This window comes from Anomaloglossus baeobatrachus, chromosome 12 (genome assembly GCF_048569485.1).
Source record: "Anomaloglossus baeobatrachus isolate aAnoBae1 chromosome 12, aAnoBae1.hap1, whole genome shotgun sequence".
Taxonomy (NCBI): domain Eukaryota; kingdom Metazoa; phylum Chordata; class Amphibia; order Anura; family Aromobatidae; genus Anomaloglossus; species Anomaloglossus baeobatrachus.
The window spans coordinates 42,437,063-42,449,562 of NC_134364.1; the positions used below are offsets into that span (position 1 = coordinate 42,437,063).

Genomic DNA, 12,500 nt, shown 5'->3' on the forward strand with positions numbered 1-12,500 from the left:
TTTTGGATTCAGGTTCAATCATTACTTTGGGAAGTTTGAAGGGCGAAAGTGGAATTGGGCCCTCTCTTGTGGTTGTTTCATTACCAAAATTAAAATCGGAGGAAGGGGAGGGGGAGACACTGAGAAATGGGATTCAATGTTTATTTCACTGCGTTGCTATGTTGGCCAATATTACAAAAATGGCTGGTAAATGAAGTTCCATCCCTGGTAGAGTTGATAAATCGACTAAAGGCTCTACTCAAGTTTGGAAAAGTTGGAGGCGGTGAAAAATAAAGATAAACAAATGGAGAGATTCTTCAAGAAATGGAGAGTCTTTATTAGGGTAGGATTCTACTTGTGAGAGACTCGAGCATATCTCGCATCGGATCTCCCAGGACGGCCTGCCTCTCCCCCGACAGGAGCGGGTCAGCTGCATCTATTTCTATGCAGCTGAGACGCTCGCCGGGAAAGACGCGGGCCGTCTCGGAAGATGTGATGCGAGATATGCTCCAAGTCTCTCGCAAGTGGAATCCTACCCTTACACAGACAATGAGGTACGGCAAATTGTTTCACCTTTAACTTATACGGAATGATAGCTCATGGAAGACTTGAGGGGTTCATTGGGTAGACTGAAGGTGCACACCCCACAATGTTATGGAACATAATTCTCTCTGTTTGGTAACAGCGGGTGGTCTTGGTCGTGTCATTGGGGGGGGGGGGGGGGGTGTTCTGCTCTGATAGGGTTGTCTCACTGATGGAATGTAATTATTGTGTATCCAGCAAATACAGGCTACGATTTAACGACTTCTTGTACAATTGTTCTGGAATTATGGGGGGCGCTTCCTCTTAAGTATTTGATTTTACTTTCTCGTCTGCTCTTTTTTTTCTGTACACTTTCTAAGAAACTGTAATACAAATTGAGTTAAAATAAAATCAAATTGCAACTGGGATTTTCCGAAGCCAGAAACCCCCTTTTAACTTTAATAAAGCATAAAAAATTATAAATAAAAAAAGTCTGTACACTTGAGCACGGAACAGTTACCTGACTAATAACAATATCGCTGATTTCTCCTCCAACGTTGTCAAAGTACACATCCACTCCACCAGGACAGGCTTGTCTCAACTTCTCTGGCAGACACTTGTCCTTGTAATTCAGTCCAACGTCAAAGCCGAAATCTGAGGTCAGTACCGAACACTTCTCATCCGTCCCACAGATTCCAACGATGCGAGAGCAGCCAAGGAGTCGTCCGACCTACAGACACACAGAGAAAGAAGGAGCTATATCCTACAAGACACGTAGAATTAGCGAGAACGTCATTACACTCATCCTGTCTAACGACTACGTTCACATGACCATATTTCAAACAGACCACGGCTCGCAATGGGAAAGCACATATAGATCAAATAAGTATAAAGTATTGGAGCTATGGTGATACTTGAACTACTGGAGACCACATCACCCTAGACACACTCAGTGCTCACATCCAGCCTATATTACTGGAGAGACACACAGAGCTCACATCCAGCCTATACTACTGGGAGACACACAGAGCTCACATCCAGCCTATATTACTGGGAGAGGCACACAGAGCTCACATCCAGCCTATACTACTGGGAGACACACAGAGCTCACATCCAGCCTATATTACTGGGAGAGACACACAGAGCTCACATCCAGCCTATATTACTGGGAGAGACACACAGAGCTCACATCCAGCCTATATTACTGGAGAGACACACAGAGCTCACATCCAGCCTATATTACTGGAGAGACACACAGAGCTCACATCCAGCCTATATTACTGGGAGAGACACACAGAGCTCACATCCAGCCTATATTACTGGAGAGACACACAGAGCTCACATCCAGCCTATATTACTGGGAGAGACACACAGAGCTCACATCCAGCCTATATTACTGGAGAGACACACAGAGCTCACATCCAGCCTATATTACTGGGAGAGACACACAGAGCTCACATCCAGCCTATATTACTGGAGAGACACACAGAGCTCACATCCAGCCTATATTACTGGGAGAGACACACAGAGCTCACATCCAGCCTATATTACTGGGAGAGACACACAGAGCTCACATCCAGCCTATATTAGTGGGAGAGACACACAGCTCACATCCAGCCTATATTACTGGGAGAGACACACAGGGCTCACATCCAGCCTATATTAGTGGGAGAGACACTCAGCTCACATCCAGCCTATATTACTGGGAGAGACACACAGAGCTCACATCCAGCCTATATTACTGGGAGAGACACACAGAGCTCATATCCAGCCTATATTACTTGGGGAGAGAAACACACAGAGCTTACATCCAGCCTATATTACTGGAGAGACACACATCGCTGACATCCAGCCTATATTACTGGGAGGGAGACACAGGTCATATCAAGTCTATGTTACTGGCCGAGACACACGGAGCTCACATCCAGCCTATATTACTGGGAGAGAACGGGAAGGGCAGTCTCCAGTCAAGGAGACCACTATGCCAAACATAGTATCCATCCACAGACAGCTGTTTTGGGGTATTTTCCCCTCATCAGTGTGGAGTAGGAAACTGGCTAGTGGGAGCAATGCCTAGTAGAAGACTACATAGGTAAGGATGGTTGACCTCGGGGAGATCAACATCCAACACCGCGGACCATCACGTGTTTCTCAACGCAGTGACACTAGAACAAGGCCCCCCTGGGAAAATATGCAAAACAAGAATGCCGCAGAGACACCATCACGTTTCTCAACGCTGGCAGGAAACTAGCCAGGTCTTTCACCGGGAAGGAACAACCACGGGAAGGGCAGTCTCCAGTGAAGGAAGCCTATACCAAACATGGTATCCATCAACATGTGATGGTGTCTCCGCAGCATTCTTGTTTTGCATATTTTCCCAGGGGGCCTTGTTCTAGCATCACTGCGTTGAGAAACACGTGATGGTATCTCCGCGGTGTTGGATGTTGATCTCCCCGAGGTCAACCATCCTTACCTATGTATATTACTGGGAGAGACACAAAGACCTCACATCCATCCTATATTACTGGGAGAGACACACAGAGCTCACATCCAGCCTATATTACTGGGAGGGACACACAGAGCTCACATCCAGCCTATATTACTGGGAGGGACACACAGAGCTCACATCCAGCCTATATTACTGGGAGAGACACTCAGAGCTCACATCCAGCCTATATTACTGGGAGGGACACACACAGAGCTCACATCCAGCCTATATTACTTGGAGAGACACACAGAGCTCACATCCAGCCTATATGACTGGGAGAGACACACAGAGCTCACATCCAGCCTATATTACTGGGAGGGACACACACAGAGCTCACATCCAGCCTATATTACTGGGAGAGACACACAGAGCTCACATCCAGCCTATATGACTGGGAGAGACACACAGAGCTCACATCCAGCCTATATGACTGGGAGAGACACACAGAGCTCACATCCAGCCTATATGACTGGGAGAGACACACAGAGCTCACTCCCAATAATATAGGCTGGATGAGGCACACAGAGCTCACATCCAGCCTATATTACTGGAGAGACACACAGATCTCACATCCAGTCTATGTTACTGGGGGGGACACACAGCTCACATCCAGCCTATATTATTGGGAGAGACACACACAAAGCTTACATCCAGCCTATATTACTGGGATGGACCCTCCTACAAAAGAAAAAAAAACGTAACTTGGAGCAGGCTGTAAACAATATCAGGAGGTGTAAAATTGAATGAAAGAATAAAAATTGCAGAAGAAAACATAATGCAAATCTATTATCTAAAATGTCACAACTAATAAAAGTATGTACAAATCATTTTTTCCAAAAGGTGCCTATACAATTTATTTTAAAAGCCATCATATACCCTTGATTGCGCCTAATATAATGTGTCATGATCAGGAAGATGTATCTGATGGCCTCCCTCCGCCCTACTTGTAATTGACTAATCTTTTCTTGGAAATGGCTAGGAAGAGATCTGAAAGGAGGAACATGAAAGAAAGAAGGGACACACCAGGCGCCATCACAATGTAATTGCAGTAGATTATTATTAATAATTTAACTTGTGGAATAGAAGTAAGAAATCCGAGCTCTAATGTCACAAATTTCATAGCTTATGATATACTGTGTGTCCACCCATATCCTGTCCACCGCCATTAATTTGAGAACGGCGGCAGCTATAGGCATAGAAGTGGTGTTTAGGTATAGTAAAGTAGCCATGCGCTACGCAATGAAACCACCTATAGCGCCACCTGGTGGAAAACAACGGAGTTAGCATTTTTATCTCGAACACGGAACGAGATAGTGAAAAAAAGTGAAATAAAAAATTGTAGGGCATCATCAATTCAATATATATTGAATTGTATAGAAGCTAAAAATGAGAGCCTTCATAGGACTCACCTGTCCAGCCACTGACCCACAAGCTCCAGCAGCGCCGCTAACAACCATCGTCTGATTCCCGCCAGGAATCACATGACCTTTCTCTTTCACACCCAGGAAAGCCGTCAGACCGGTTATCCCAACCACACCCAGAAAATGTGACAGGTGACCGTCCACAAGACTAGGGTCCAGCTTTGGAAAAGATAAAAAATACACAATCATTCCTATTCTGTTTTCTGTACCAGTAATTGGGTTACAAACATTTTTCCACTCCGCAAAATTTTCCTAAAGGCTGCTTTACACGCAGCGACATCTCTCGTGAAAGTACCCGCCCACGTCGATTCTGCGTTACGGGCAAATCGCTGGCCTTGGCGAACAATATCGCTAGTACCCGTCACACATATTTACCTGCCTAGCGATGTCGTTGTGGCCGGCGAACTGCCTCTTTTCTAAGGGGGCGGTTCATGCGGCGTCACACGGCAGGCGTCCAATAGAAGCGGAGGGACGTAGAGCAGTCGCATGAAAGTCACACCCACCTTGTTGCCGGAGGGCGCAGGTACGCTATTGTTGTCATTCCTGGGGTGTCACACGTAGCGATGTGTGCTGCCTCAGGAACGACGAACAACCTGCGTCCAAATCAGCAACAACATTTGGGAAATGGACGACGTGTCAACAATCAACGATTTGGTGAGTATTTTGAATCGTTAGCGGTCGCTCGTACGTGTCACACGCAACAACGTCGCTAACAAGGCCGGATGTGCGTCACGAATTCCGTGACCCCAACGACATCTTGTTAGCGATGTCGTTGCGTGTAAAGCCCCCTTAAGTCTTTAAAATGGAATAAAAAATAAATGTGGTAACCTTTGTTTTTCTCATTGGTCCCTTTTAGCCTGTGGGCAGATATAGTAGACAGGGCAGTTCTTAATGGGAACCAGTTAACATGTTTTTTTTTATTATTTTTACATTGGAAGGCAGCGGTACGGCTGTATAAATGCTTGTGCCCTCGTAAAAATGACACCTTTTTTTGCGGAAATCCAATGTACCAGGCATGAGAAATCTAGTACTGAAGAAATATTCAAATCAAGCAGGAAGTGCACTGGGGGCGTGTCACTGCACTTGAACTGGCTACTTATTGACACGCCCCAGTGCACTTTCGGCTTCATTTGAATATTTCTTCTATGCTAGATTTCTCATGACTGGCACATCCGAAGAAGGTATTGTTTTTTTAAGGAGAGTAGCGTCAGTACATTTTTACACCTTAGTGGTCTAGATGTACAGATAGTTTCTATTTCAGACCACCATTTTCATTAGCGATAAAGGTTTGATCGCTGCTCATCTCTCCTGTCCATGGACTAGAAGGTGTCAGTAGCTTTGGTGCTTGATCTACACATACATTTTGGATAGGTTGACCAGGTTAGGCCACTGTGGATATTATCCCCTTCTCTATACAATCATTTGCCCCGTCACCTTGGTCAGAGCGTTGCCTTCCAATACACATTTTGTCTGCCAGGGCCAGTTGAAACTTGTAACGATCTCTCCAGGTTTAATGCTCCCATGTCTACTTTGCTCCACCACTCCAATCCCACCGCTATCCAGCACGTCGGAGATTTTCCATGCCTGGATATAATCTGTGCCAGTGTCTTCATTCATGCGGCAGCGCTGAAAAAGAAAAAATAACCTGAAATCGATCCACAATTTTAAAGACATTTTTTCAAATTTTGGTAAATCGGAGCAACCACTAGGTGGCTCTTTTTGGGCTTTTATTTCATCAAAACAAAACTTTGATGTTCATCGATTTTTTTTTTTTTATAAAATCGGAAGAAATATATAAATTTGGCAAATTAGTAGCATCTTCCACTTGATCTAGGAACTTTTAGGAAAGTTAACCTTTCTCTCCCTACAAGTTCTCTTCACCCATCAATACGTCTGTGTAGAATAAACCTCCTGAAAGCAGCAATTTTGGAAGCAACGGACGACCATTCTGATATGTACAGGGGGCTGATTGTTAAAGAAGAGAAGGGTCGGCCACTTGGAATTTCAGCACTCAATATTTTTTTTCCAGGGTTGAGAAGACACCTCCAGCAGTAGCTTTCTCCTTTCTCTCACTGAAACACATGAATGCTCAGCTAAGTGGAGTAGTCATGTGTACTCAAAGTCGGGAGAGATGGCGTTCTGCTGAATGAACAATGAGGAAACAGCTATCTCATGTGTATTTCAGTTTAATTCAGTAAATACTAGACAGGTAAGGGAGAGGAGGGGGATGCTGCTGCATTAACTCACAATACTGGTGTGAGACTGCATTCTGTGATCGGGAACTTAGAGCAAAAGGAAGGGAAAGTGGACACAGTAAGAAAACATGGAGACGGAAAAAATAAATAGTTAAGTAGCGTTGGTGTGAGTCAGTTCGTACAACCTTGATCCAGTAGCCAGGTCAGTTGTGTCTGTTGGGCTGGAGCCCTGAGAACGTCTCCTACCCCTGGTAATTTGTTTCTGTTGGGCAGGAGCCCTGAGAACGTCTCCTACCCCCAGCAATTTGTGTCTATTGGACAGGAGCCCTGAGAATGTCTCCTACCCCCAGCAATTTGTGTCTATTGGACAGGAGCCCTGAGAATGTCTCCTACCCCCAGCAATTTGTGTCTGTTGGACAATAGCCCTGAGAATGTCTCCTACCCCCGGTAATTTGTGTCTGTTGGACAGAAGCCCTGGAAACCTGTCTCCTACCCTCGGTAATTTGTCTCTCTTGGACAGAAGCCATGAGAACTTCTCTCCTACCCTCGGTAATTTGTCTCTCTTGGACAGGAGCCATGAGAACCTCTCTCCTACCCTCGGTAACTTGCATCTGCTGGTCAGCAGCCCTGGAGAACTTCTCTCCTACCATCAGCAATTTGTGTCTGTTCGACAGGAGCCCTGAGTACGTCTCGTAACCTCAACTCTTCTTTTGATTATCCAGCCTGTCAAGGTGTCAAATGTACATCGTGCCGCTATGATGGCGTTGTGTCTGTCTGGCTAATCAAAGGAAAAGCCGCGGATACTGGAAGGGTAAGAGGCAGTTCTCAGGGCCCATGTTCAATGGCCTCAGATTTCAGACCAAACCGCTTGATCAGGTCCAGAAAAAAGTTTTGCACCAAGTCTAGTTTTAAGTGCCGACTTGCCAAAAGTCCAACCTTTCTAACACCAAATAATTGACAAGACTAATGGAAATTTGCACTAAAATGGAGTTTTTGAATTGGGGATGACAAATGGTCAAGAAATCGGTATTAGACAGCAGTCAATGATAATTTGCCCGGCAAGTAGTGAGTAAGTCAGAGACCTTTTACATGGGCACAGCTTCTGTCCGAAATCAGCTCCGATTGATGATATAGTAAAGGATCGGCGGCTGCTTCGCTCCATTTACTTGGAACAACATCATGCAAACTGTATGGGGAAAAACGATAGTTTGTACAATTCATCAACCTCATACAGTTTGCATTATTTTTGTCAGCACCTCCTTGTGTACACGAAGGGCCTTGATACTAACAAGTGTGCATTTACTGTTGCTGGGAATGTTTATATGTGATGGGGAAATAATGTTCCTGTAGACATTAGTTTTGCAGATCAGCACCTCAAGTTTTGTAATTTATTAAACCTGATGATGATATTTATAAATAATGTGGACAGTCTACTTCTACTCTTATTCTTTTTTTAGACTCCAACTTACTTTTGTTTCAGGAAACAACACATGTACATAGCCACAATGAGCAGACTCAGACCCTATTTTTTCAATTGGATCATTTAATGAGCATGTGCAAAGGTCATTGGGAAGGGAGGGGGAGCAGAGTCAGCTGTGTCATCGCCTATCGTGATTGTTGGATCCTGTGGCTGTACATAGAGGTGTTTCCAGTCACTGTAATCCCACCTCTGATGATAACGAGCCTGCTGAAAACTCATCCTAAAAATCACAGGATATAGTTGTTTAAATTAAAAAAACAAAACAAAAACACACCTAGTGGGCATTTTAAAAAATACCAAGATTATTAGTTTTGGTTTCTTAGTTGTGGTCGCCAATTTGCAAAGAAGTAAAAGTTACATGACTGCAGTTTTCTCATAAGAAGTGAAAATATTCTGCATGTATAATGCAGGAGCCGGAGAATTTTAGCGCAGTAACAATTCCGCCTTCTGATACGCAAATCCCAACACATTTACACTGTTCCATCTTTACAGGAAAATAAACTCTGCCCAAAGGTGTTCAATATGCAAAAATAAATAAATAAATAAAATAAAAAAAATAGAATCCCAATGTGTTTTCATTGCGGTCTCCAATATATTTTTAGCATTCTCTTCATACGTGCCTACTCTGCTAAAACATACAACTATTTTACTAAGTATTACTATTTTTCATTCATAGCAATTTTCTCTATTGTGCTCTTCTCCTTTTACCCCTTCTGGAACCAACCTGACAACTGGGATTAATCATTCATTACCCCCTGTTAAAAGTATGGATTTCTAAAAGAGACAATTTGAATATTTCCAAGAGGGGCATTGCAGCTATAAGTCCCCTTACTGGCAGCCAGACTGGCTTGCAAAGTCTCCTTAAGGAGAATAGTGTCCCCCCGTGGTCCCCCATAGCTTCTCACAAGCCAGATCAGACACCCCATACTTTGCACTGACGAGGGGCAAGCACCCCGAAACACCGTGTCTGCCAATTGGGATTCTGATCTGGCATATATCCTAAGTCATATGCAAAGGATTGTTAAAAATCCACTTTTGACTTTTAGGATCGCTACTTCCAATAGGTGGCGCTGCGCTAGAGTTTGTCTCCTTTCCTGGAGAGACAATTTAAAAAGTGTGACACAGTCGTCACTGAAGAGGCAGATTCAGAGGGTCCGGACGGCCCTTATTCACAAGGTGACACCAACTTCTTAATTCGGTTCTACAATTCCTGGAGTAATAACAGAGGAACATTACACCGCAGAGTTGTTAGAAAAGAGGTACTAAAATTTATTTGATTGGAAATTAAAGCATTTAATCCTTATATAATAAAGATTAAATGCGTATGATTACCTTTAAGGGAAGTTTGAAGGATAGGTCACTTATAAAAAAAACAACCCACAAACACTAGTGGTACCATGGGGTCAAAATGACTCCAGCACCAAATTGGGTACATGTATTTTGGTCAGGATTTATTAAAATAATGTAATACACCTCTTTAGTCGTAATTTTAGCTTTTTTAATCTCAGGATGCAGGATTTTCGTATATAAGCTAAAGCCAGTGCTATACTGGCACTATCAGGCTGATTCTATACATACCTGCAGTGGTCAGCTCGGATGTTTGGTTTTGAAACACAAGTGTACCGCCCTGAGAGGGGCCCGGCCGCTTCCTCCGCTTGCTCGGGCCGAGCCCCTCAAGGTCCGGGATCGGGTTGTCGGTGGCACGAGCGCCTCCGGACCGGGGGCCACGTCACTCTTGTTAAGGGGGAGTAGGCGGTGGGAGGATGGTGGTCGTGTAACGGGTTGTGACGCCACCCATGGGTCGTGGTGACGGAAGAAGCACCACCGCTGCGGCTGAAGTAATGGTGGGCTCGTCCGGGATCGGTGTTGCGGCCGCAGCCGAGATGTTAGCCCCTCCGGGGGTAGGGGCGGTGTGTCCCGGGGCCCGGTGGGGGACGGTAAGGTTTGGTGGTTGTTGTAGTCGGGGTGCAGGGCGCCGTGCCACGGTGTAGTGTGTCGTGCCCGGGTGGCACTGGTGTACTCACGATTAATTCACACTGAGTCACTGGTAAACCAAAGTTCGGTAGTGGTCGGTCCCCGCGGCCGGCTGCTGATGTCCCCTGTGGGGTTGATGGTGGCCCCTTTTCCCGTGCACCTCTGGATGTTTGTGTTTCGGCCCCCATGCCTAAGCAGTGGTAGCCCGCTCCCCGGCGTTGAGCTGCCGGAGGAGCCCTCGATTGCCCGCAGGCGCTGGCCCGTCGGGTGTTTGGCCCTTGGCGGTGGCGCTCACCCGGTCTCGGTGGGCTTTCGCCTTCTTTCGGGACTTTGGTTGTGGATGAATCCCTGAGGTCCGGCCAGCAATCAGTCAATTTGCCTATACTCAGTGGCTTCTGAGCTAGGACGCGGTCTGAGTACTCTTCTGTTGGTGCTCCGGTACACGTTTGACTCCCCGGTTCGGGACCGGCGGGCTCCAACCCAAGCCCGGTCCGTACGGTTCCGCCGGTTGCTGTACCGGTACTCCTGCAGACGGCCACCACCGCCTGCCTGCCTGACGTTCTCCAAGGGGGCCCAGGCTCCTACCCGGGTCCCTGACAGTCTCTCCCCTTTTTCACCTCCTGTCACTATCAACTCTCAACTTTCTCTCCAAAACTGTTCTGTTTTAATTTCCTGCCCCAGGACAGTAGTCTCCTCGGTGGGCGTGTCTTTCCGCCTGACTCCACCCACCTGGTGTGCTCTACTTGCCCTGGGGGAGGCATCAGGTCTACCAATCGGGTGACATGTGTGTGACCTCACAGGGGATGGGGGTGTGTGGTTGATGTAATTACCTGTGACCTCTGGGGTCCAGGGCGTCACACAAGCAAGTAAAGTTTGTAAAATGAGCAGCTTCTTGAGTGACAGCAGCTGAGGATCAGATAATATATTCATAGTTATCCCCTCCCTCTGTTAGAATTAGCATAAGTATTATACAAAACGACTCACTTTGTCTAGCAGGACCTGTGGTGAGGTCACACCCATGTAACCTGGTATCCAGCTTTGGTGGCTGATGCCCCACCCCTTTTGGTCACATGGGTATGACCTCACACAGGTCCTGCTAGAGAAAGTGAGTCGTTTGTATAATACTTATGCTAATTCTAACAGGGGGAGGGGATAACTATGAATATATTATCTGCTCCAGTGCAACTGTCACTCAAGAAGCTGCTCATCTTATAAACTTCACGTTCTTGGATTTCCAAACCTAAACATCCGAGCTGACCACTGCAGGTATGTATAGAATCAGCCTGATAGTGCCAGTATAGCACTGGCTTTAGCTTATATACGAAAATCCTGGTGATTGGTTCCCTTTTAATAAACATATGAAGAATTTACATTTCCATCATACATGGTGATGTGTGGAGTAAGAGAAATGTAAAATTTTCATATTTTGAATTACCTACAGTTAACTATTGTTTTATCATCAACTTTTGTTCTTTACTCATAATTCACACGTCTTAAGCCTGCTTTACACGTTGCAATTTCGCATACGATATCGTATGCGATTTGCAACGCCCCCATCATATGTGTGGCACGTTCAATTTGTTGAACGTGCCGCACAAACGATTAACCCCCGTCACACATACTTACCTTCCATACGACCTCGATGTGGGCGGCGAACGTCCACTTCCTGGAGTGGGAGGGACGTTTGGCGTCACATCGACGTCACGCGGCAGCCGGCCAATAGAAGCGGAGGGGCGTAAACATCCCGCCCACCTCCTTCCTTCCGCATTGTGGGCCGGGAGCCGCAGGAGGCAGGTGAGATATGTTCATCGTTCCCGGGGTGTCACACACTGCGATGTGCGCTTGCAGTCGGCATGAAAAACCCTATCAAACTTCCTACACAGAATGTGTAAAAAGGAAGAGTAATCTAATACTCGCACGTTCCCAATCTGTACAAGACTCTGGGGAAACAGTGGAAAAAACTAACAATTACCCTGCCGACTAAGGGTACCGTCTCACTAACAGGCAGATCTCACCAGCGACCAGCCACCAGTGACTCTGCGCTTGGTAACCAAGGTAAATATCAGGTAACTAAGCAAAGCGCTTTGCTTGGTTACCCGATATTCACCTTAGTTACCAGCGTACACCGCTTAGCGCTAGCTCCCTGCACATGTAGCCAGGGTAAATATCGGGTAATTAAGCAAAGCGCTTTGCTTAGTAACCCGATGCGTACCAGGGTTACGTGTGCAGGGAGCCAGCGCTAAGCGGTGTACGCTGGTAACCAAGGTAAATATCGGGTAACCAAGCAAAGCGCTTTGTTTAGTTACCCGATATTTACCCTGGTTACCAGCGTACACCGCTTACACAGAGTCGATGCTCGTTGGTCTCCCGCAGTCAAACACGTTGATGCGTGTTGCACAGAGGGAGACTAACGAGCAAAAAATGAACCAGAACCGTGTGTA

At 46.0% G+C, this 12,500-nt stretch overlaps 1 protein-coding gene across 1 annotated transcript in view; it reads right to left on the reverse strand.

The window, feature by feature from the left end:
- The window catches only part of PTGR2 (prostaglandin reductase 2), a 51,315-nt gene that overhangs the window by 13,336 nt on the left and 25,479 nt on the right, over positions 1-12,500 (reverse strand). Inside the window, exons 4-6 of the mRNA XM_075331164.1 lie at positions 5,845-6,036; positions 4,399-4,569; positions 1,022-1,231 (exon numbers count right to left, since the gene is read on the reverse strand). Coding sequence (XP_075187279.1) covers positions 1,022-1,231; positions 4,399-4,569; positions 5,845-6,036 — 573 coding nt within the window. The remainder of the gene's footprint in view (positions 1-1,021; positions 1,232-4,398; positions 4,570-5,844; positions 6,037-12,500) is intronic.